The sequence below is a fragment of the Oncorhynchus kisutch genome, linkage group LG5, assembly GCF_002021735.2.
Source record: "Oncorhynchus kisutch isolate 150728-3 linkage group LG5, Okis_V2, whole genome shotgun sequence".
Classification (NCBI taxonomy): Eukaryota; Metazoa; Chordata; class Actinopteri; order Salmoniformes; family Salmonidae; genus Oncorhynchus; species Oncorhynchus kisutch.
In genome coordinates, this window is record NC_034178.2 from 38,000,358 (window position 1) to 38,026,050 (window position 25,693).

Consider the following 25,693-nt stretch of genomic DNA (forward strand, 5'->3'; position numbering starts at 1 on the left):
ATCATTTTCTTTTGATGGGAAGTTATTAGATATTTACACTTTCCTCAGGCTATAGAGGAAAAGGCCGAATGAGGCAGTGGTGTGGTGTAGAGGCTACCGTAACAGTGTAGTAGAGAGGCTGAGTGAGGCAGTGGTGTGGTGTAGAGGCTACCGTAACAGTGTAGTAGAGAGGCTGAGTGAGGCAGTGGTGTGGTGTAGAGGCTACCGTAACAGTGTAGTAGAGAGGCTGAGTGAGGCAGTGGTGTGGTGTAGAGGATACCGTAACAGTGCAGTAGAGTAGTGAGGCAGTGGTGTGGTGTAGAGGCTACCGTAACAGTGTAGCAGAGAGGCTGAGTGAGGCAGTGGTGTGGTGTAGAGGCTACCGTAACAGTGTAGTAGAGAAGCTGAGTGAGGCAGTGGTGTGGTGTAGAGGCTACCGTAACAGTGCAGTAGAGAGGCTGAGTGAGGCAGTGGTGTGGTGTAGAGGCTACCGTAACAGTGTAGTAGAGAGGCTGAGTGAGGCAGTGGTGTGGTGTAGAGGCTACCGTAACAGTGTAGTAGAGAGGCTGAGTGAGGCAGTGGTGTGGTGTAGAGGCTACCGTAACAGTGCAGTAGAGTAGTGAGGCAGTGGTGTGGTGTAGAGGCTACCGTAACAGTGTAGTAGAGAGGCTGAGTGAGGCAGTGGTGTGGTGTAGAGGCTACCGTAACAGTGTAGTAGAGAAGCTGAGTGAGGCAGTGGTGTGGTGTAGAGGCTACCGTAACAGTGCAGTAGAGAGGCTGAGTGAGCCAGTGGTGTGGTGTAGAGGCTACCGTAACAGTGTAGTAGAGAGGCTGAGTGAGGCAGTGGTGTGGTGTAGAGGCTACCGTAACAGTGCAGTAGAGAGGCTGAGTGAGGCAGTGGTGTGGTGTAGAGGCTACCGTAACAGTGTAGTAGAGAGGCTGAGTGAGGAAGTGGTGTAGAGTCTACCGTAACAGTGCAGTAGAGTAGAGAGGCCGAATGAGGTAGTGGTGTGGTATAGAGGCTACCGTAACAGTGTAGTAGAGAGGCTGAGTGAGGCAGTGGTGTGGTGTAGAGGCTACCGTAACAGTGCAGTAGAGTAGTGAGGCAGTGGTGTGGTGTAGAGGCTACCGTAACAGTGTAGTAGAGAGGCTGAGTGAGGCAGTGGTGTGGTGTAGAGGCTACCGTAACAGTGCAGTAGAGTAGTGAGGCAGTGGTGTGGTGTAGAGGCTACCGTAACAGTGTAGTAGAGAGGCTGAGTGAGGCAGTGGTGTGGTGTAGAGGCTACCGTAACAGTGCAGTAGAGTAGAGAGGCTGAGTGAGGCAGTGGTGTGGTGTAGAGGCTACCGTAACAGTGCAGTAGAGTAGAGAGGCTGAGTGAGGCAGTGGTGTGGTGTAGAGGCTACCGTAACAGTGCAGTAGAGTAGAGAGGCTGAGTGAGGCAGTGGTGTGGTGTAGAGGCTACCGTAACAGTGCAGTAGAGTAGAGTGGCTGAGTGAGGCAGTGGTGTGGTGTAGAGGCTACCGTAACAGTGCAGTAGAGTAGAGTGGCTGAGTGAGGCAGTGGTGTGGTGTAGAGGCTACCATAACAGTGCAGTAGAGTAGAGAGGCTGAGTGAGGCAGTGGTGTGGTGTAGAGGCTACCGTAACAGTGTAGTAGAGTAGAGAGGCTGAGTGAGGCAGTGGTGTGGTGTAGAGGCTACCGTAACAGTGCAGTAGAGTAGAGAAGCTGAGTGAGGCAGTGGTGTGGTGTAGAGGCTACCGTAACAGTGCAGTAGAGTAGAGAGGCTGAGTGAGGCATGGACCACTGGCCTGATTCAGAAGGAACTGCAGGTGTGCTATGTGCTCATTAAAGCCATGAATTACATCAACAGCTCCCTCCCTCCATCTCCTCCAGTCCTCTGCCTCTGTTCTCCTCTGAAAGGAAAAGGGGGAGGAGGGGTTACAAAGTGTGGGTTGTGATGTAATGATCCAGAATGTAGTGATCGATGCTGATGGATGGTTCTCTGGTTGCAGTGCCTGACTTCCAGGAGCAGGACATCTTCCTGTGGAGAAAGGACACGGGCTACGGGTTCCGGATCTTGGGAGGGAACGAGCCAGGAGAGCCTGTGAGTTGGAGGATTCAACCACACACTAACATCACACGGTGCATTCTGAAAGTATTCAGACCCCTTTACTTTTTCCACATGTTGTTAGGTTACAGCCTTATTCTAAAATGGATTAAATAGTTTTTTCCCCCTCATCAGTCTACATACAATACCCCATAATGACAAAGCAAAAACTGGTTTTCATACATTTTTGCAAATTATGTATAAAAAAAACTGAAATATCACATTTACATGAGTATTCAGACCCTTGACTCAGTTCTTAGGTATGACGCTATAAGTTTGGACAAATCTATATTTGGGGAGCTTCTCCCATTCTTCTCTGCAGATCCTCTCAAGCTCTGTCAGGTTGGATGGGGAGCGATGCTGCACAGCTATTTTCAGGTCTCCAGAGATGTTCGATCGGGTTCAAGTCTGGGCTCTGGCTGGGCCACTCAAGGACATTCACAGACTTGTACCGAAGCCACTCCTGCATTGTCTTGGCTGTGTGCTTAGGGTAATTGTCCTGTTGGAAGGGGAACCTTCACCCCAGTCTGAGGTGCTGAGCACTCTGGAGCAGGATTTCATCAAGGATCTCTCTGTACTTTGCTCCGTTCATCTTTCCCTTGATCCTAACTAGACTCCCAGTCCATGACGCTGAAAAACATAATGCTGCACCACCATGCTTCACCGTAGGGATGATGTCTGGTTTCCTCCAGACGTGACGCTTGGCATTCAGGCCAAAGAGCAACCTTGGTTTCATCAGACCAGAGAATCTTGTTTTTCATGGTCTGAGAGTCTTTAGGTGCCCTTTGGCAAACTCCAAGCGGGCTGTCATGTGCCTTTTACTGAGGAGTGGCTTCCGTCTGGCCACTCTACCATAAAGGCCTGATTGGTGGAGTGCTGCAGAGATGGTTGTCATTCTGGAAGGTTCTACTATCTCCATAGAGGAACTCTGAAGTTCTTTCAGAGTGACCATTGGGTTCTTTGTCACCTCCCTGACCAAGACCCTTCTCCCCCGATTGCTCAGTTTGGCTTGGCGGACAGCTCTAGGAAGAGTCTTGGTGGTTCCAATTGTCTTCCATATAAGGAGGAGGAAGGCCACTGTGTTCTTGGGGACTTTCAATGCTGAATAAAAATTTTAGTACACTTCCCGAGATCTGTGCCTCGAAGCTCTACAGACAATTCCTTCGACCTCATGGCATGGCTTTTGTTCTGACATGCACTGTCAACTGTGGGACATTATATAGACAGGTGTCTGCTTTTCCAAATCATGTCCAATCAATTGAATTTAACACAGATGGACTCCAGTGAAGTTGTAGAAACATCTCAAGGATGATCAATAGAAACAGGATGCACCTGAGCTCAATTTCGAGTCTCATAACAAAGGGTCTGAATAATTATGTTAAGTTTATTTTCTTTAATATATATATATAATTTTGAAAACATTTCTAAAAACCTGTTTTCGCTTTTTCATCATAGAGTATTGTGAGTAGATTGATGAGGGGGGGGAAATTATTGAATCCATTTCAGAATAAGGCTGTAATGTAACAACATGTGGAAAAAGGGAAGTGCTCTGAACACTTTCCGAATGTACTGTATATCTATACTCTCTCAATAGGTATTTTAAATTCAGTTGAAAAATAATACACCTTTCAACAGATTCTAAGTACCTAGTTATTGGTCTTGGACATTTATTATGAGACTTCTCAGTTTATTATTACAAATATTTAGGATAGAGTTGTATATATTTTTAGCGTCTTTGTGTGCCATATTTTACTGTCTAATTGATGGTTGTAAACTCCTCTGTTGGAGCCAGATGAATCAACTACAGCAGCAGTGTCGGTCTGCGTGTGGTGGTGGTTGACGTCTCAGCTCGGTTCTGTTGCTTCACTTGCTCTTTCATCTCCTTGCTGCAGCCTCAATCAGAGAGAAGAATATCTATCCCCGACACTTTATTCCCCTTTTAAAGAGGCCAAGTTGTTTGTTCTTGTGAGCTGGTCTGTACAGCTTTTGAAGAAGGAAAATAATGACACACAAGAGATTTAGACCAGGCTGTGCAGCCAAGCGGCGAAAGAGGAGAGGAGACGTACTAGCCAGCTTTCTAGCTGGACCTGGTGTGTTAGTGCTGCCAGAAAGTGTTGTACTAAAATGATCTTACCTAAGAGGTAGAGTATTCTTCAACAAACTTTAATATCTCATGCTGATGTTCTGTCACGGCGTGCTGTTGATTGATCAACAACCTCTTCTGTCCTCTTCTGTCCTCTCCTTTTCTTTCATTCTCTCACCTCCTCCCACCGCCTCTTTTCCTCCCCCTCTCCTACCCTCTCCCTCTTCTACCCTCTCCTACACTCTCCTCCCCCTCTCCTCCCGCTCTCCTCCCCTCTCCCTCTCCTACCCTCTCCTACACTCTCCTCCCTCTCCTACCCTCTCCTCTCCTACCCTCTCCTCCCCCTCTCTTACCCTCCCCTCTCCTCTCCCTCTCCTCCCCTCTCCCCAGATCTACATAGGGCACATAGTGAAGTACGGGGCGGCGGATGAGGACGGGCGCCTGCGTTCGGGGGATGAGCTCATCTGTGTGGACGGCACGGCGGTGGTGGGGAAGTCTCACCAGCTGGTGGTACAGCTGATGCAGCAGGCTGCCAAGCAGGGCCACGTCAACCTCACCGTGCGACGGAAGACCGGCTACGGCGGTAAGGGAACACAGCAGCTAGTTAAATCTAAGTTTCACTTAGATACTCTTATCCAGAGTGAACACATTCAAATAACAGCTACATGATATGAGCATCAGAAGTGATTTGTGTGACCTTGTCTTTCAACAGCAAGAGATGGAGAGAAATCTGTGGTAGCAGTGTTGGCTTTAATCAGACACTGTAATTTGATAGGTTGTCTGCCAGTCATTTTACCGGTAATTCTGTCTTCTCTGCACATTGCTTAATGATCATGGTAGAATCTTATGTAGAACAGAATTCGATAATCTGTCTCAGAATGTTCCTATTTCAAATATAGCACAAACAGCAGATGAGCAGCTGTCTGTGCAGTAGTACAATCAACAGCAGTCTATGCAGAAACATCAGAGCAATCCACTGCTCCAGGCTCCATGTTTCTTTTCCATCAGAGCAGTGAAGGGCCCGAGGACAGGGCTGCTATTTGAAGGGTCGCCCCGCTGCTCTTCAAAAGTCCATGGCTGTGTGGGGAAACATTTATCAGAGGCCCTCAACGCGCCCAGCCTGGCTCTGCCCTTCAGCAGGATAAATACAGTTCCTTAAACGTGATGAAGAGGGTCCCAACCTTCCCCCGCTCCCGCCACGCGCCAGCCTGCCTGTCAGCCACTGATGAGAGCGTCCAGACCGAGGGCATCATGGTTGTCAGAGGGATGAAGCACTGCCTCAATGCCAGGAAACCTTCCGCTGTGATGCAATCCATATCTTTAGATGTTTTTGGGAGGAATAGATGAAAGTGTGGCTGTTAGAGCAGCATGCTCCCTGTAGACCTGCTTCATGCTACCAGTGTGATCATTACGCCAGGCTGAGTGGGTAGAGAGGAGCACCGGTGTCAATGTTGATTAGCAAAATATTTTATTTAGTGTTTCTTTTAGTGTTATGAGCTGTGTGCTATTACTGTAAAGTACCTGTGTCAATTCCTCCTCAGGGTCTAAAGGGGAGGGCGAGGTGCCCCCGTCCCCAGCCTCGTCCCACCACAGCAGCACACAGGCCCCCTCCCTGACAGAGGAGAAGCGGACCCCCCAGGGCAGCCAGAACTCCCTCAACACGGTCAGCTCCGGCAGTGGCTCCACCAGTGGCATCGGCAGCGGAGGGGGCGGGGGGGGCTCGGGTAGCACCGTGGTCAACACTGCCCTGCAGCCCTACGATGTGGAGATCCGCCGCGGAGAGAACGAGGGCTTCGGATTTGTGATTGTCTCTTCTGTGTCCCGACCCGAGTCTGGCACCACCTTTGGTAACACCCGTCTTCTCTAACTTTCTGTACTTAAATATAGGTACAGTAGCACATATGCATGTACTGTATACACACACACACACACACACACACACACAAAGGTTCCTCTCAATATACAGTAGAACATATCTTTTTTGTAACTAATCACTCTTTGACTACTGGGTACTGTCCCTCTACTTCTATGCAAATGAGTTTGTTAATATCCCATATTTCTGGTGAATAGCTTTCATCCTCATTCTTCCATCTTCTAGCGAGTGGTGTTCCTCTTCTATTTTCTTTCATTTTGTCAAGCAGAGACACTGAAACCCAAAGAACTGGAATATTTATACTATCTTTCATAATTGATCACAAGTAAGAGCATGTTGCATAATATCCTGTATAATTCAGATGCTCTTTTAATAAGGGGAAGAGTGTTGTGATATTGTAAGTGGGATCATTTGTAGATGGATAGAACCTCTCCCACTGTCCTCCCGCTCTGCTTGTCCCTCAGCATGCCCCGTTGTCTGCTCTGGTGTCTTTCGCTGTGGTGTGTATTCTGCCTGTAACTGCAACAGAGAGATCTCGCTGCCACGCTCCGTACCTACCTGACCAGTCCTCAGGGTGTCTCTCTGGGTTGGGTGTGCTGAAACACTGCTTAACGTAACTCTCGCTGGGCGTCAAACGACCAGGCAAAGCACATCTTCATGTACTGAAGTGGAAGGCGTTGGCAAGTTTGTACCATTTTGTTTATCTTCCAGGCTTCATATCAAAGAGGAGCGCATTGGTTATTGATCAATAGTGTAGAGACATTACATTTGATCTGTATGGATCCCAATTACTCTGACACCGATATATCTATCCATCCTCTCTTAGCTCGTTAAACCAACAGATCCTTCTGCGGTGAAACCAACAAAGCTTCTAGTTTGTTCAGAACTCAATGAGTTGAGCATTACAGATTTGTTCTTGACTAGAGTTACTGACAGCAGAGGGAGGAAACAGACTTGATTTAGTCTTTGTAGTTCCATGAATGAAGAAGAGGAAGAGAGATGGAGAGGGATGGAGGAGATATGTTTTATATTTCTCTGTAATGATTGAGAGGCATTCTCTAGTAGGGTAGAAGCCTTTGTGCCGCTGAGGATTGTGGGTAGGAGAAGACCCGAGGGCCCTTGGCAGAGAAGTTGTCTGTGTTGTCTGTACGTTTGTAATCTAGGCTGCAGCTGCAGGTGTCTGTCTCATCAGAGCTGAAAGTTGACATAGTTTCCTCATTATTAGGTTTCAGCTGTACAAGGGATGTCAGGAGAGATTCACTAATGCAAATAGAAGACCGTGTCCTTTGGAGCAGCACTAGTACATACTGTTGACAGAGAGAGATGCTCAGTGACACCTTGAGTATTTAGCATGGAGTCCTAATTCATTTGAATGCAGTACATATAGACTATGTAAAGGCATTTTTCATTCAACATTCCCTCTCACTTGACCAATGCTTTCCACTTCTCACGGGAGATTCAGGCACAGTCTGTTGGCACTTGGCCTCGTGGCTTTGGTGAATTAACCCTTAACCTTCTGTCTTCCTTTCTCTCTCTTCTCCTCTTCTTCCTCTGTCCCTATTTCTTCTTATTCTCTCTCTCTCTCTCTCTCTCTCTTTTCAAACAATACCCCCACCACCAACAATGTCACATCACACACACTATGAATCACACAAACGCAAAAAGCTGGAAATGCATGTGTGGCCATGCCCCACAAAATAGGTCGTATTATTGAGGGGAGCCCTGCGGACCGCTGTGGGAAGCTGAAGGTGGGAGACCGTATCCTGGCCGTCAACGGCTGCTCCATCACCAACAAGTCCCACTCGGACATCGTCAACCTGATCAAGGAGGCCGGGAACACGGTCACGCTGAGGATCATTCCTGGAGACGGTAAGACAGAACCCTGTTTCTGGAGAGCCTGTATGTTTTCTTTTCAACCCTAATCTAGAACAACTAGTTGTACTAATTAGCTGGTTGGTTATAATTAGGGTTGGGGTGACAATCTACAGGAGGGTTACAGTAGCTCTCCAGGAACAGGATTGGGCAGATCTAGACCTAAAACTGTAGATTTCAGCAGCTGGGATCAACCTGCGTCATAGGATTATTTGTGCATTGCATCAGTTATGTCAACTTGTATTGTATTGGAATGTACAGTATACACCTTTTGCTAGAAGAAAGCCTATCTCAGTACATCACCGTCACAGCGTTTTTACATTTCCAGTGTTCTAGTTAGTCTGATCACCCCCGCGATGTTGACAGAGCTGCTTCTCTTGGATGGGAGGGAACTTTCTAGTGCAGTCGTGCATTTCACATTCTCCTGAAACATTCTAGAGTAATTCAGCTGTCAGAGGCTGTAACGGTGTGTGCGTTTGTGTCTTTCTTGGGGCTAAGAGCTCTTGTTACACTGCACTGACAGATCACCCTGGCATGCTGTTTGATTAAGTGAGAGATGCAGGGAGAACGCCAGTGTAAACACTAGTCTTTGTCAACCTGCATGTTGGCGAAATTGTCCATGTTGCTGCTGTTTGGACTGTTTTTACGGTTGAAAGCCTTTTTCTGAAGAGACATGATTATACTGAGCCACAATTGTTTTGAGAAAGTGAGAAAGGCTGGGAAGGGGGTGGGGAGGGAGGAAGGGAAAGCGCAATGGAACGAGGAAAGTGGGAGAGAAGGAGTACGGGATGAGAGATGCAGAGATTGAGGGAGGAAAAGAGAGGGAGGGAGTGTGTGAGGATGGAACCTCGGCTGCAGGCAGTTGACACCAGGGGTTGGAACCAAAATTATTTATCAATCGTTTCGTTCTGAAACGAACCACATATTTTGTTGTTCTGTTCCACTGTTCTGACCAGAAAAATACAGTTCTGAACCAGTTCAACCCCCAAAAAGTACTGGTTTACATCGTTCCTTTTTTATCCTGTGATATCAACAGTTTACACTGAGCTCATTAAATTACTTTACCAATCAGTGAGGATAGATCAGGTGGATCTATGGACAGACAAGTGTAGCCTATGGCACAAGATGTGACTGAAATTGTACGGGCGGGGAGAGAGCGAGAGAGGGTTAAGGAGCAGGAATCAATCGCTGGGCATCTTGTTATGACATGCATTATCTGAATTAGATCCACAGAATTATACCTAGGAGCGGCTTCCATGAAGGAACTTCGAGAATCCTTTGAGCTAGCTAACTAACAAGCTTGAGCTAGTAAGTGAACACGCTTGTGTGTGCAGAGCAGCATCAGAATTAAAAACACGTTTTACCTTTTTTGTAGTTAATAAATCCAATGTTAAACTTGATAACTAGGCCTATAGTATCCCAAACAAGCATTGAAAATATTATATTATGTGTTTATTTAAGGGTTACGGTCAAGCATGCGTCATTGATTACACAAATGATGCCATATGATGTGATTAGATGAAAGCCATGAGTATAGCACTTCCTCCGGTCCAGGCTTCCGTATATCCCTGTTTGAATCAATTCTAGATAGAAAATGTAATGGCCCTGCTACTCTATAGCTATCGGTGTTCCAGCATCAGCCAACCGTCAGCCGCTGAGGAAATGCTTCCTTTGAAATCAATGAAAGCTGTTTCACTGCCCGTGTTGCGCTCGGGTTGCGTCACTTCCAATGGCAGCGTCCATGCTCAAGAATCGGCGAGATTCAAATCTTGATGGCTGTCGCGGTCATTCGCTCTATCTTGTGAATAGAAATAATGAGAAATAAAGTTCATTTTGGTTGCATATGGCCTCGACTATACACAACTTGTTATTTCACGAAGATTTATGAAGTCAAGAAGCTACTACTGCTAGCTAGCTACATTAAATAGCTAGGTTCACAATGTAAACAAAAGCAACTTGTGTAATTAGAGGATCATTAAGTAAAACGACTAGCAGTAATTTAATGAGTACTGGACCAAAGCTATTGGACTTACGCATAATGAATGAATATGGTACTATACAGTAGGGGAAAATAGAATGAAGACGCTCTCAAAACTACACGCTCTGTGTAGCAGGTAGAACGTCACATTTACACAACGCTGAATGGCTTATGAAGGGTAGTGCAGCTGCTCTTTCCAATTTTTTCTCCCTTTGTATTTTGCATGGTTCAGTCTTCGGGCCCCTGACTCTCCTGCTCTCTTTCTCTCTCCTTCTCTCGCTCCCTCTCTCTCATCAGAGTCCTCTAATGCATCACTGCTGACCAACGCTGAGAAGATCGCCACTATAACAACTACTCACACAGCTCAACAACAGGCTACACCTGAGCCCAGGTGAGAGGGATTATGTGATACATGTTACGCAATTAGGTCCTACATACATGTATGCCTATTACCAAAGATTTTTTTATCAATATTTTGTCATCTTTCTCATTCCAGAAACAACACCAAACCAAAACAGGAGTCCTCTTTTGAGTTCAAATCCCCCCAGGCCCCTCCTCCCCCTGCCCCAACAACACAACCTCCAGCCCAGGTAAGGATCTGTCCAGCATTGCCAAGGCCCACCTGTCTCCAACTGGCAAGCCTGCAGGCCAAATTTGTATTATTATTATTATTTTTAATTCGACATGCGACTGTAAAAACACCAGGAAGTCATGATTTTAACCTTCTTGCGGTCAATTTGCAGTCTACAAATTATTCGTAGTTATGTTCCAGCCCCACGACCATCCCCTCAAGTACAAAATCGGCCTGTGGCTGAATCTAGATGACGATCCCTGCCCTACAGCAATGTGTTCCCTCTTAAGTGTTTGTCACACTAGGGAGATGCTTTATTCTGATATCATATTGATTAGTTCCTGAACAGAGCAGGGAGGGAGGGTGTTGAGTCTGTGTCCTTGGCAGTGCCCTTGTAGTGTCTGTGGCTCTGTGTGCCCTCTCTGCCTGCCTCAAACCACCCCATAGTCCAATCCATCTATTATTCATTTCACCCACCACCACTCTCGAAGTCCGATCAAATAGGTGTGACTTTCCTTAAGGTGGCATTCGTCCCCACACTGAAATACGAGCCATCCGCAGACAGACGCACACTGGCAAGTCTAGCCACCGCTGAATCACCAGTCTGACATTGCCGTGTGTATGTGTGTGTTTTTTCCTCAGGATGCTGGCTTCTACTCGGTGGACCTGGAGAGAGAGAACAAAGGTTTTGGGTTCAGCCTGAGAGGAGGTCATGAGTACAACATGGACCTGTATGTGCTGAGATTAGCCGAGGATGGAGCAGCTGTACGCAATGGCAAGATGAAGGTATGTATGACCCCCATAGAAATCTAAAGTTGATGCATCATATGTATTCCACTCATATAGTTTACCATTCCCCTGAGTCCTACATGGTTAATTGATTTCCTTTATTATTTGTGAGTATGTGATGTATGTAAATAACATTGAATGTTAGCAAGGGCATCTGTCAGGGAGGTGTGTGTGTCACTGTTCTGAGCAGGGCATGTTAGATGAGGTATGAATAGGCCCAGGTTCTGTGAGGCGGAGAGAGGTGTCAGTAGGAGACCCATTTCTGTACAAGTGGAATTCCCCCGACGGAGAGAACACTGACAGATAACTTGAGGCGCAGAGGGAAGAAAAGAGAATTAGAACAGCATTCTCCCTCTTTCTGTCTCTGCATGCATGAGGCAAACCTACAGTTCTTTGACACAATTTATTTTCCTTTTGTACCATTGTGGATTTATAGAAAGTATGCCTTCACAGCAGACAGAGTAGTTGTTCTTTACGTTTTAACTATACTCTAACCTTTCTCCCTCTGGCACTTCTTATGTTCCCCACTGTCACCTTTTTCATACGTTTTGTTCCCTCCTGCCTTTTTTCCTCCCCTGTTCACCCCCTCTGCCCTTCTCTCCTCCTCCCCTGTTCACCCCCTCTGCCCTTCTCTCCTCCTCCCCTTGTCCCTTTCCTCCCCTGTTCACCCCCTCTGCCCTTCTCTCCTCCACCCCTGTTCACCCCCTCTGCCCTTCTCTCCTCCTCCCCTTGTCCCTTTCCTCCCCTGTTCACCCCCTCTGCCCTTCTCTCCTCCTCCCCTTGTCCCTTTCCTCCCGATCCTCACCCCTCTGTCCTTAACACTCTGTCCCCATCTTTGTCTCACCCCACTACCTTCCACTCTTCTCCTCTCCCTCCTCCAACGTCTCCCTCTCTCCTTCAGGTGGGAGATGAGATCTTGGAGATAAACGGTGAGAGCACCAAGGGCATGAAGCACGCCCGCGCCATCGAACTGATTAAAAACGGCGGTCGCCGCGCCCGCCTAGTCCTCAAACGGGGCGACGGCTCGGTGCCTGAATATGGTGGGTCAATCTACGAAAACATTCCCTTTTCCCCCGTCTTCACCCCCTGAGCGCACACACACACTCCCCGTGGGGGAGGGACGGGTTAGGTATACGAGAGGACGCCTGTCTCCTCTCCTGTCCTGCTATGTCCTGTGCTGTGCTCTGGGCCTTCCACTGACTTCCACTGTCCACTGGGTGTGTCTGGTTTTGCTCCCTTCGGGTCTGGGTCAACTGCTGTCACCTTTTAACCTTCTGCTGTGTGTCACTGAGCGGGGCTCGGCTTGGGGAGCAGGGCTTTCTGGGACGCCCCAAGGATGATTGTGGTGTATGTAACCCCTTGGGAAAAAGAGGGTCACATGGAAAGAAAGAAAAAACAATGAAAGAACTTTGAGGAGAGAAAAAAAATCTAAAAAGATGAGTGTTTCTAAATGTGGATATACAGTATGTTTATTGAGTCCTTGCTGAAGTATATTTTTAGTGTAATAAAAGAAAAATAACTTGATCTATTGCATCCCGTGTTAAACTGGGAAATGCTCTCTGGTTGGATTGCATCTCCAATATGGCGTAATGGACATATTTATGGTATTTATTGAAGGTGAATGTAAGCTACTGAGTTTAGGACTTCAGTCGAGACTGTCTTGAAATGAGAGCATTCTAATACTTTCTACCATTTCATTGGGAAATTCACATTACTTTGTTTGACATATTCACAAATCCATGGATTTATTCTCACCTACTGTGTAACTGTCATTGGAAAACTGTGATTCTGGAGACTCTGCTCATTCCTGACAATTCAACTCAATTCAGCTCCACCTCTACAGACATTTTTGTAACTAAAAAAAGAAACATTTTTACAAGTATTTTTGTTCATGTACAGAGCCATGAATCAACCCACATATTCATCTCCAAAGTATATTGCTGCATGAAGTTGTCGAAGTTTAAATCCAAATGTTTATTTTATTTTTGTCAATTTTCCATAATATTTATGGTATATTTCATTTTAATTGTATTGATCTGTTAATTGATAGTCACAATTCATCTTATAGCATTTTTGATTTTGGAAAATGTTGTCCTTTTATTCATGTCTTTTGTTGCTCTGAGAATATGCTGTCTTTCCTGCACCAATAAGACATCTCTGTGAGGTTGTATATTATACTTATTTTTTGTATTTTTAGTTTCCACTCTTTGTCACTTATTTTCTGTTGGCAATGTAAACGGCTTCATACTGTGTCGTGTGTGCATCTCGCTGTCACTATGGGGTTGGTGTCACGTGTGTGCTTGGTTCCAGAACTTTTCACTCAAGGATGGTGTTATTTCCTGGACTGTCTCTTTCTCTGAATGATTAAATGTTCAAATAAACACCTTTTCCATTGAAAAATAAACTGCCTAATGTTTTAGTAATCTAAACCCTTTGCCTCTTTCTCTTTTTCTCTACCTTTCCTTTTGTTTCGCTGGGCTCTTCCTTCCTTCAGAGATGGTTGCTCCCCATCTCACCGCATGTATGAGATCCTCTAATGACAAGCTGGGAGATCCTAGTTCCTACCAAAATCAGACCATGGTTTGTAGCTGTCCTCTCCATCTCTCTCCTCCGGTCTCGCTCTCTCTCTCTCTCTCTCTCTCTCTCTCTCTCTCTCTCTCTCTCTCTCTCTCTCTCTCTCTCTCTCTCTCTCTCTCTCTCTTTCTCTCTCTCTCGCTGTGTGCTGTGGCCTCAACTCACCCGTACCGTGCCTCTGCTCTCCATGCATAAGAATCCATTCACCCAGAATGCATTGCCAATACCGCCGCCGCTGTTGTCATGCTGACCAGTAAGAATGGATTCATACATTCCACCTTTCTCATTCAACCTCTGGGCATGGCGTGTTCACTGCTGACATGGCGTCTCCAACGCATCCGTTTGATTCATGTCACATTGGTTTGGTGATAGTGGTTGTGGGATATTGGTAAGGTTTTTGTCTTTTCTAGACATTTACTCAACCAATCAATCCCTCCTCTACTGCTGTTTCTCTCCTCTCTTCAAGCTATTTACTATTTAGTTGTCTAGTTAGTATCTGTGGTTAGTCCTTTAATGACCGTAGCATTGGAGATAAAACTAGATCCAAGTAGAGTTACTAAGACTTTTAGAAGCTGTCTTGTGACACTTTGATTACCATCCCATGTGGTTTATTTAAAGATCGGGTGAGGTGGTTAGAGTCCGGTAAGAACCAATAGCACCGCAGTCACGTAATGACGATCAATAGTCTCTTATCTCCTTGATTAGTCCCTAAAACCATTCCGTACACCTCCTTTATCCAGGGTGCTGAGCCAACTCCCTGCATTCTTTATGGAGTCCAATCTGTGAAACTAATTTACAACCACAATGTTGTTTCCGAAACCAATCACGCTCATACATTATTTACATCATTACTCAATTCAAAAACTCATCTTGGTTTTGTTAGCTGCATTAAATATTGATCTCACATCGAAGGCATCGCCTGAGCATGAACGAGTGATGTCAAACTATCTCAATCAGCATCAACACCATGCAGCACGCAGCATTTTAACCAACCGTTGGTCCCCTACAGCTCATTTAAGCCGGACTGTTCCACCAGTCCTTGTATAGTACGTTGCTGCTTTTGGCTCATACATAGCAATACTAATAACTCACCATCAGCTGTGGCTGTGCATCCAAATGGAGAATTGATATAGCCGTGTTTGTTTGCTGACATTAACATTAGAATTGGCAGTGTTACAAATAATGTTAGCAGCCTGGTTATTGGTCACAATAGTTGATCTAGTCTAGTCAGGAGGGAGTCTGTGAGAGCAATGTGTTTCATCCAGCAACCTGTGTTGTATGTCATGTTCTATTCCAGACCCCAGCATCGACGGTGCCGGCACAGCCGCAGGGGTACAAAACGCTTCGGAAGTGAGCCCCCTGCCCTACAACAACGCACCATCGGACACCAACGCACCAGTCCCTCACAAACCATCACGGAGCAAGAACAAGAAGGGCCACCACCATTCCAAACACCGATCCCCGGAAAAGAAGAGCCAGGGAGGGGCGTCTGGGGAGACAAGGGCCTCCAAGCAGTCCAAGAAAAAAGTTGACAAGAGCCAGAGGTCTGGCGGGGATACCCACGGCACTCACCACCGAGGACACCACTCCCCGAATAAGGGCCGTAGCCGGGCCCGCAGCGCAGAGAACACCCTAGACAGTAGACACAGCCAAGGGCACCACAACACCCACCGCTCTCCCTACAGGTCCACTCACCGCAATCGGTCCCCCTATGGCCACCGGTCCCCCTACCGCTCCCCCCACCGCTCACACCACCACTCCCCCACCCGCTACCGCCGTACCCAATCCTCAGACCCCTACTGGCAGCCCTCCCTAGACAGACAGCGACACAGAGAGCCAGAGAGGCCCAACGGGGAGAAGGCACCAGTGCTGAGGAAGCCTCCTGGCCCTGTGCCCAGCCCCTTCCTGGATGAGAGCCTCCTACAGGAGCCCCCAGCCCTGGACCGGCTCAACAGGGAGGTCACGCGACTGAGGGAGTCCAGAGAGGAGCACCTGTTTGGGGAGGACAGCCTTCTGCTGAGGGCCTCCAACCTGGAGCGTGACTACAGAGGAGACAGCCTGTTATCTGCTACTGCCCGTGGCCAGAGAGGGGAGATCCTTCCCAGGGTCCACACCCCTGAGTCAGACAGCGCCTACAAGAGGTACAGCTCACTGCTGAGGGGCCGCTCGCCTGAGAGGGTGGAGAGAGAGCCGCGCTCCCCAGACCCCCACCATAGAGCCCGTAGCCTGGGCCGAGACATTTCACCTGTCGGAAGCTTCAGAGAACCGGAGGAGGAGGAAGCGGCAGCACCCAGACTGAAGGAGTATTACAGCACACTTAAGTCTAATGCCAGCCGTGCTTCCAAAGCTCTCCCGGAGCCCAAGCGGAAGGCCCATAAAGATGGCACCAAAGACCTGAGCATCTGATGGGTCATCTGCTATAACACAACCAGCCTCCCTTCCAACTCCCCACAGCAACACAGTTCCCCCTCACCACTCAGCTCTACTCTTCACACAGCAGAACACACCTGGACCTTGGATGAACCAAATGTATTGATTATATGACATTCCTGCTTTCCTACTAGACAGTGATTCCAAAACCTATCAACTTTTTCTGTTTGTTGGATTTTTTGGGGGGTCGTTAGTTGGTTAAGCATTGTATATTTATCCGAATTTTGCAGAAAATGTAAAACTGAAAAAAACAATGATGTGCCTAACAGTTATTTTAATGAGTGTATTTTTCTTTTGTCTTTGTTTGATATGAGATGAGTGTTTTCTCAGCCGAAAGTGGTATGTACTTTTCCACTGAGCCCAAGGAGGTAGGCATTACACAGCCCCAGTGACTGGTGCCACTGACACAGATGCTGTGCATGTCTTTACGGTTTCAATGTCTTCTCTTTTCTTTCTCTCCCCCAGTGCCACTGTTTTTAGACATTTGACCAGACTATAGCACAAGCCTGCATTTGTTTGTATATTTTTGGACAGTGTGCAGTATGTGTAAATTCAGAGGTGATCATTTTAAACAAATGAAGGGGAGAATAAAGTTGAACTATGATGATGATGATGATGATAAAATTAAAATAATATATCAAACATATCTTCTGTTTTTGGTATTATTGTATTAGAATGAATCAGTGGAAATGTGGAACATTTAGATGCGAGTCTTGCGTCTTATTACTACATCAAGACTTTACCAATATGTAATGTGGCCGATATCCCAAGAGATGACAAAATGGTAGAGTAGTAATATAATACCTCAAAACAAAGTAAAGCGTTGTTATTTTGGATCTGTCTGTTTTATAAACCAGTGTGGTTCTTTGCTCTCTGTTCTTCAAATGAGAGAGGAAGAAAGCTGTGTCCTCAGATGTCAAGACGATGACAGGAGCCAGTGGATGGGGACACCAAGGTCATGTTCTCATACTCCCAGACCACAGACAGAAAGTGATGCAGACAGGGGCCACTGAGGTTTTCCTTTAATGAACCTATCAGCTGTCAGCTTCAGGGCGGGCAGGTTGACGATGGAATGATGTTAGATAGATAGAACTTATTGAAAACATGTTCATGGCCTGGTGCATAAAGTTGTCTCATAATGAAAACTTCTATTTTAAAGATGTGCTTAGATAAGCCTTAGAATATTGGCTGAATTGCAAATAATTTCAGTCAATTATCATTTTACTTGTTAATAACTAGGCTTAATCTGGGTCTGTTTAACTACATGGCAAGATACATAAGGAACATGCCAGTTTCTTATAATAACCTGTAAAAAATATTGTCACTTTGATGCTTAAAAAGCATATCTCTGTACCATGACAGTATTCAATCAGATAATTGCACCCACACAGCCTCTGTCATTAATCACTATTAATACAATCTTTTTTGCCAATTTGTGCATATTTGGATATTTAGAGTTCATATAATATTCACAACATTGTTTAAATTTAAGGATATTCAATTGCCTGCTTAGCCTGAAGGCACTTAGAGATTTGGTTACGGAAATATTATAATGAGTGTGTAGTGAATTTGTGATGAAACGATCACATTTTTCAGAGGCCTCCAGCTAGTCCTGTAAACGTGTTTAATGGGACACACATTCACACCGGTGGGCTCCAGATAGAATGTCCAACTGTAGAAGTTGAGTTGTGGAATGTCTCTGTGCGGACAACAGTATTCTCTAATATTAATGATGTCATCAGTGTGTGAGGTTCCTGCAGCTTCTGAAGGTCTCCTCTCATTTAGTAAATAGGGCTTTACTGCATGTTAACACCACTGATCAATGTTTAAAGACTCAATTCATGTTTTTGTCAAGCCAAATATAACGATCTGTCTAGGTTGATGGTGACATGATGAGTCGACCAACCAAAACATGGTACTTTACAGTTTCCCATTTATACAAAAATGGAAATAAAATCTTGATAAATGTGGCCTAGCAAATCAAACTGTATTTGTCACATGCGCCGAATACAAGTGTAGACCTTACCGTGAAATGCGTACTTACAAGCCCTTAGCCAACCGCGTAGTTCGAGAAGAGTTAAGAAAAAAATAATACAAATTAACACAATACATTAACAAGAACGAGGCTACAGTTGAAGTCGGAAGTTTACATACACTTAGGTTGGAGTCATTACAACTCGTTTTTCAACCACTCTACAAATTTCTTGTTAACAAACTGTCGTTTTGGCAAGTCGGTTAGGACATCTACTTTGTGCATGACACAAGTAATTTTTCCAACAATTGTTTACAGACAAAGTTAATTATAAGTGAAATAATCTGTCACAATTCCAGTGGGTCAGAAGATTACATACACTAAGTTGACTGTGCCTTTAAACAGCTTGGAAAATGACAGAAAATTATGTCATGGCTTTAGAAGCTTCTGATAGGCTAATTGACATAATTTGAGTCAATTAGAGGTGTACCTGTGAATGTATTTCAAGGCCTAACTTCAAACTCAGTGCCTCTTTGCTTGACATCATGGGAAAATCAAAAGAAATCAGCCAAGAACTCAGAAAAAAAATTGTAGACCTCCACAAGTCTGGTTCATTCATGGGAGCAATTTCCAAATGCCTGAAGGTACCACGTTCATCTGTACAAACAATAGTACGCAAGTACAAACACCATGGGACCACGCAGCCATCATACCGCTCAAGAAGGAGACGCGTTCAGTCTCCTAGAGATGAATGTACTTTGGTACGAAAAGTGCAAATCAATCCCAGAATAACAGCTAAGGACCTTGTGAAGATGCTGGAGGAAACGGGTACAAAAGTATCTATATCCACAGTAAAACGAGTTCTATATCGGCTTAACCTGAAAGGCTGCTCAGCAAGGAAGAAGCCACTACTCCAGAACCGCCATAAAAAAGCCAGACCGGTTTGCAACTGCACATGGGGACAAAGATCATACTTTTTGGAGAAATGTCCTCTGGTCTGATGAAACAAAAATAGAACTGTTTGGCCATAATGACCATTGTTATGTTTGGAGGAAAAAGGGGGATGCTTGCAAGCTGAAGAACACCATCCCAACAGTGAAGCATGGAGGTGGCAGCATCATGTTGTGGGGGTGCTTTGTTGCAGGACGGACTGGTGCACTTCACAAAATAGATGGCATCATGAGGCTGGAAAATTAGGTGGATATATTGATGCAACATTTCAAGACATCAGCCAGGAAAATCTTGGTTGCAAATGGGTCTTCTAAATGGACAATGACCCCAAGCATGCTTCCAAAGTTGTGGCAAAATGGCTTAAGGACAACAAAGTCAAGGTATTGGAGTGGCCATCCCAATGCCCTGACCTCAATCATATAGAACATTTGTGGGCAGAACTGAAAAGGCGTGTGTGAGCAAGGAGGCCTACAAACCTGACTCCGTTACACCAGCTCTGTCAGGAGGAATGGGCCAAAATTCATCCAACTTATTGTGGGAAGCTTGTGGAAGGCTACCTGAAACGTTTAACCCAAGTTCAACAGTTTAAAGGCAATGCTACCAAATACTAATTGAGTGTATGTAAACTTCTGACCCACTGGGAATGTGATGAAAGAAATAAAAGCTGAAATAAATCATTCTCTCTACTATTATTCTGACATTTCAATTCCTTAAAATAAAGTGGTGATCCTACCTGACCTAAGACAGGGATTTGTTTACTAGGGTTAAATGTCAGGAATTGTGAAAAACTGAGTTTAAATGTATTTGGCTAAGGTGTATGTAAACTTTCGACTTCAACTTTGTATACAGGTGGTACCGGTATCGAGTCCATGTGCGGGAGTACAGGTTAGTCACTATGCATTAATGAACATGGATATAAAATCTAAATCGATTTCATTCTACATACAGGTTTTGATGCAGTTTTGTTTCCGAATTTATCGTTTTCTGTGTTAATGTAATTTTTTACAATTAACAAAATGTCAAATATTTCTCCCAGCAATATATTACAATGATTCGTAATGTCAGGTAGCACATTGAGGTCAATGAGTTTTTTTAGGCAGCTGAAATGAATAGAGACACAAGGATGCCTACAGCACATGAGCAATTCTTCCAATTAACAGTGAATGAGCAATTCTTCCCATAGCAGAAAGGAAGAGGCAAAGCAAGAGGGTTTATTTTGCCATAAATCTATCCACTTAAAGCATGTGATGAGTTTTTGTAGGGGGGGCAATGAGAGAGCTGAATTTAGTTGAGAAAATGAATTGCTATTTTGATATGTGACGCTTTGATATAAAATAACATTTGTAATGCTTAGGATGTTGCTAGTGTACTGATATAAATGTGATGCACGTGACATCCCAGCAACTTTGAGAAAAGAGTTGTCCCTGTTGAAACTTGAGACAGTCTATGCATAGCTTCTCACTCTATTGAATACAGTCAGTCGGTTGATGTCAACAAACCTCATCAATATTCAAAATAGTGTTCAAATAACGGGGTGTATCCACCAATCCAAAGAAAGGAGTAGGTGGGAGCTTGCAAGCCCACCATTCTGCTCTGTGGACAATGAATCCCATTGTTAGAGCGGGCACACAAGCATCTTGTCTTTATATCCAGTATCTATGTTCATATGGTGAAGGAGCAATTCTTCCCATAGCCAGTGAAGGGGAATCAGGACCTAAATAATGGATCCAATCCAGTCTCCAGCGCCACAACACTCTTCCCTCTCTCACTCCCTGAGCCTTCATCAAATATAGAATCAGAGCAATGAATGGGGACAATTCATCATGGATGAGGAAGAGGAGGAAATGAAATCTGTAATAACGACACCGCAGCAACAGCCCAGAATCAGATTCAGGGCTCCAGCTCGGGGGCTCAGTGACCTTACCGCCTCTCTCTCTATCCTGTCGCCATGGAAACACACGGATGGTTCCGTCCTGTCAACCTGACTGGAGCAAAGATGACAGCCATGTTCTGTTTAAGGCAGACATGCAGGCATTTTTTGGACAAAATAATTCAGTAGATTTTTGGCCAAGTGTAGGTGTGTGGGTTTATATTTAGATTTTATTTGACTTTGTGTGTGTGTTACTTTCATGCCAATAGTCATTTGTAACATGTTACACCGGTAAGTCTGCAGGCAAGGGGAAATGTCAAAGGGATAGACAAATTGTTGCCTTGTCATGTTAATGCCTTGAATACTTCTACATTACTGTCCTGTCTTCATCTAAATTCTTCTTCAGATCTGATACCTTTGCACTTGACCCCAAAAAAACATCTGGGGCAGATGGTTTAGACCCTTTCTTCTTTTAAGGTTGCTGCCCCTATCATTGCCAAGCCCATGTCCAACCTTTTTAACCTGTCTCTCCTTTCTGGGGAGGTTCCAATTGCTTGGAAGGCAGCCACAGTTGGTTCTCTATTTAAAGGGGGAGATCAAGCTGATCCTAACTGTAATAGGCCTATTTCTATCTTGCCCTGTTTATCAAAAGTGTTGGAAAAACGTGTAAATAATCAACTGACTAGCTTTCTTGATGTCTATATTATTTTCTTGGGTATGCAATCGGGTTTCCGCTCAGGTTATGGATGTGTAACTGCAACCTTAACGGTCCTCAATGATGTCACCATTGCCCTTGATTCTCAGCAATATTGTGCTGCTATTTTTATTGACTTGGCCAAAGCTTTTGATCCAGTAGACCATTCCATTATTGTGGGCCTGCTAAGGAGTATTGGTGTCTGAGGGGCCTTTGGGCTGGTTTGCTAACTACCTCTCTGAAGGAGTGCAGTGTCTCAGCCACTGCCTGTCACCAAGGGAGTACCCCAAGGCTCAATCCTAGGCCCCACGCTCTTCTCAGTTTACATCAACAACATAGCTCAGGCAGTAGGAAGCTCTCATCCATTTATATGCAGATGATACAGTCTTATTCTCAGCTGCCCTCCCCCAGATGTTGTTTTAAATGCTCTACAACAAAGCTTTCTTAGTGTCCAACAAGCTTTCTCTACCCTTAACCTTGTTCTGAACACCTTCAAAACAAATGTCATGTGGTTTGGTAAGAAGAATGCCCCTCCCACGCATATTTTTACTACCTCTGAGGGTTTAGAGCTTGAGGTAGTCACCTCATACAAGTACTTGGGAGTATGGCTAGACGGTGCACTGTCCACCATATTTTCCACCATAATTTGCAAATAAATTCATAAAAAATCCTACAATGTGATTTTCTGGATTTTTTTTCTCATTTTGTCTGTCATAGTTGAAGTGTACCTATGATGAAAATTACAGGCCTCTCATCTTTTTAAGTGGGAGAACTTGCACAAATACTTTTTTGCCCCACTGTATTAGATGTGAGTAAGCCATTGGTAACTTTTTTTTTTAACACAAAATACAGTCGTGTCCAAGTATTGTGTCATTACCACCACGACAAGCAAATTACATGATAATAAAGTTTTTCAAAACTTTGTGTACTTGGTTACCATGGATATGAATAGTGACCGTGGAGCACATTGATGTCATGGAGGGACATTTACATTTTTATGCTGGGAAATTATATCCAAATAAAGGTAAATATATAATTTCATCAAATTATGTTAGATTTGTGAAATTGTTATAATTGTGTGTATTTAGGAAACATTGTAAGCTCAACTGGAGTTAGCATGCTAGAATCCCTGCTATTTATGACCAAATACTGTAAAAATTGAATTCCCACCACACATCATTACCACCACAGAATCATGGTGATGATTAAGGACAGAATGGGATGGTAATGACTAAATGTATTAGTTGATCCATTTTGACTTACCTTAGGACCTGAAAAGAGACGCAAGTTACATATATGTTCATGGTTAAGTAGAAACTGAACACTTATTTGTTAAGTAAGACCATTACATTTTCAATTATGTTAGGATGATTGAGTGATTTTGATGTCCATTTATGTGACTTTGGTTATTAATTTTGATTTATTCTATAAGATGCCCCCTAAATCAACCAAGGAGAGGACAAGTGCATTCTGTAAGTATTCAGACCCCTTGGCTTTTTCCACATTGTTAAATTATAGCATTGTTCGAAAACGGATTGAATGTTTTTTTCCTCATCAATCTACAAACAAATACCCCATAATGACAAAGCAAACACATTTCCAGACCCTTTACTCAGTATTTTGTTGGAGGACCTTTGGCAGTGATTACATCCTCGAGTCTTCTTGGGTATGACGCTACAAGCTTGGCACACCTGTATTGGGGGAGTTTCTCCCATTCTTCTCTGCAGATCCTCTCAAGCTCTGTCAGGTTGAATGGGAAGCATCGCTGCACAGCTATTTTCAGGTGTTCAATCGGGTTCAAGTCAAGACTCTGGCTGGCCACTCAAGGACATTCAGAGACTTGTCCCGAAGCCACAACTGCATTGTCTTGGCTGTGTGCTTAGGGTTGTTGTCCTGTTGGAAGGTGAACCTTTGCCCCAGTCTGAGGTCCTGAGTGTTCTGGAGCGGGTTTTCATCAAGGATCTCTCTGTACTTTGCTCCGTTCATCTTTCCCTTGATCCTGACTAGTCTCCCAGTCCCTGCAACTGCATGATGCTGCCACCACCATTCTCCACTGTAGGAATTGTGCCAGATTTCACTTGACATTCAGGCCAGAGAATCTTGTTTCTCATGGTCTGAGAGTCCTTTAGGTGGCTTTTGGCAAACTCCAAGTGGGCTGTAATGTGCCTTTTACTGAGGAGTGGCTTCCGTCTGGCCACTCTACCTTAAAAATGATGCAGGCCACTGTGTCCTTGGGGGGCCATCAAAGCTGCAGACATTTTTTTGGTACCCTTCCCTGGATCTGTGCCTCGAACCAATCCTGTCGCGGAGCTCGACGGACACCCATGCATATGGGTCCATAACAGACTATGGTAGGCACACAGTACTACATAGAGCCATGACTGTATGGAACTCTATTCCACATCAAGTAACTGACGCAAGCAGTAAAATTAGATTAAAAATGGAACAGCGGGGACTGTGAAGCCACACAAAACATTGGCACAGACACACACACACACACTATACATACACATGGATTTAGTACTGTAGATATGTGGTAGAGGTGGACTAGGGGCCTGAGGGCACACAGTGTGTTGTGAAATCTGTGAATGTATTGTAATGTTTTTAAAATTGTATAAACTGCCTTAATTTTGCTGGACCCCAGGAAGAGTAGCTGCTGCTTTGGCAGCAGCTACTAGAGCTGCCCCGGTCAACTAGAGCTGCCCCGGTCAACTGTAAGTGCTGTTGTGAAGTGGAAACGTTTAAGAGCAATAACTGCTCAGCCGTGAAGTGGTAGGTCACACAAGCTCACAGAACAGTACTGAAGCACATATCGCGTAAAAATTGTCCTCGGTTGCAACACTCACTAACCAGTTCCAAACTGCCTCTGGAAGCAATGTCAGTACAAAAACTGTGAGTTGGGAGCTTCATGAAATTCCATGTTCGAGCAAACGCACACAAGCATAAGATCAACATGCACAATGCCAAGCATCGGCTGGAGTGGTGTAAATCTCAGTGCCATTCGACTCTGTAGCAGTGTAAATGTGTTCTCTGGAGTGATGAATCACGCTTCACCATCTGGTAGTCCAATGGACGAATCTGGGTTTGCCAGGGGAACGTGAACTGCCCCAATGTGTAGTACCAACTGCAATGATTAGTGGAGGATGAATAATGGTCTGGGGATTTTTTTCATGGTTCGGACTAGGCCCCTTAGTTCCAGTGAAGGGAAATCTTAACCTACAGCATACAATAACATTCTAGACGATTCTGTGCTTCAAACTTTGTGGCAACAGTTTTTGGAAAGCCCTTTCCTACATTTTTTTTAAATGTATTTTATTTCACCTTTATTTAACCAGGTAGGCCAGTTGAGAACAAGTTCTCATTTACAACTGCAACCTGACCAAGATAGTGCAAAGCAGTGCGACACAAACAACACAGAATTACACATGGGATAAACAAATGTACAGTCAATAACACTATTGAAAAGTCTATATACAGTGTGTGAAAATGTAGTAAGATTAGGGAGGTAAGGCAAATTGTCCATAGTGCCGAAATAATTACAATTTAGCAATTAAAACCTGGAGTGATAGATGTGCAGAAGATTAATGTGCAAGTAGAGCTACTGGGGTGCAAAGGAGCAAAAAATAAATATGAGGATGAGGTAGTTGGGTGGACTATTTACAGATGGGCTATGTACAGGTGCAATGATCTGTAAGCTGCTCTGACAGCTGATGCTTAGTTAGTGAGGGAGGTATAAGTCTCCAGCTTCAACATGACAATGCCCCCATGCACAATGTAAGGTCCATACAGAAATGGTTTGTTGAGCTTGGTGTGGAAGAACTTGACTGGAGTGCACAGAGCCCTGACCTCAACTCCATCGAACGCCTTTGGGATGAATTGAAACACTGACTGTGAGCCAGGCCTATTCGTCAACATCTGTGCCCGAGCTCACTAATGCTCTAGTGGCTGAA

The 25,693-nt window shown here is 44.8% G+C and overlaps 1 protein-coding gene across 1 annotated transcript in view; it reads left to right on the forward strand.

Moving 5' to 3' along the window:
* LOC109891011 (membrane-associated guanylate kinase, WW and PDZ domain-containing protein 1) overlaps positions 1-16,902 on the forward strand; it is a 59,499-nt gene extending 42,597 nt beyond the window's left edge. The window contains exons 13-21 of the mRNA XM_031823896.1: positions 1,992-2,083; positions 4,560-4,752; positions 5,711-6,016; positions 7,708-7,911; positions 10,190-10,283; positions 10,389-10,482; positions 11,106-11,249; positions 12,154-12,292; positions 15,124-16,902. Coding sequence (XP_031679756.1) covers positions 1,992-2,083; positions 4,560-4,752; positions 5,711-6,016; positions 7,708-7,911; positions 10,190-10,283; positions 10,389-10,482; positions 11,106-11,249; positions 12,154-12,292; positions 15,124-16,232 — 2,375 coding nt within the window. The 3' untranslated portion in view covers positions 16,233-16,902. The remainder of the gene's footprint in view (positions 1-1,991; positions 2,084-4,559; positions 4,753-5,710; positions 6,017-7,707; positions 7,912-10,189; positions 10,284-10,388; positions 10,483-11,105; positions 11,250-12,153; positions 12,293-15,123) is intronic.
* The last annotated feature ends 8,791 nt before the right edge of the window (positions 16,903-25,693 follow it).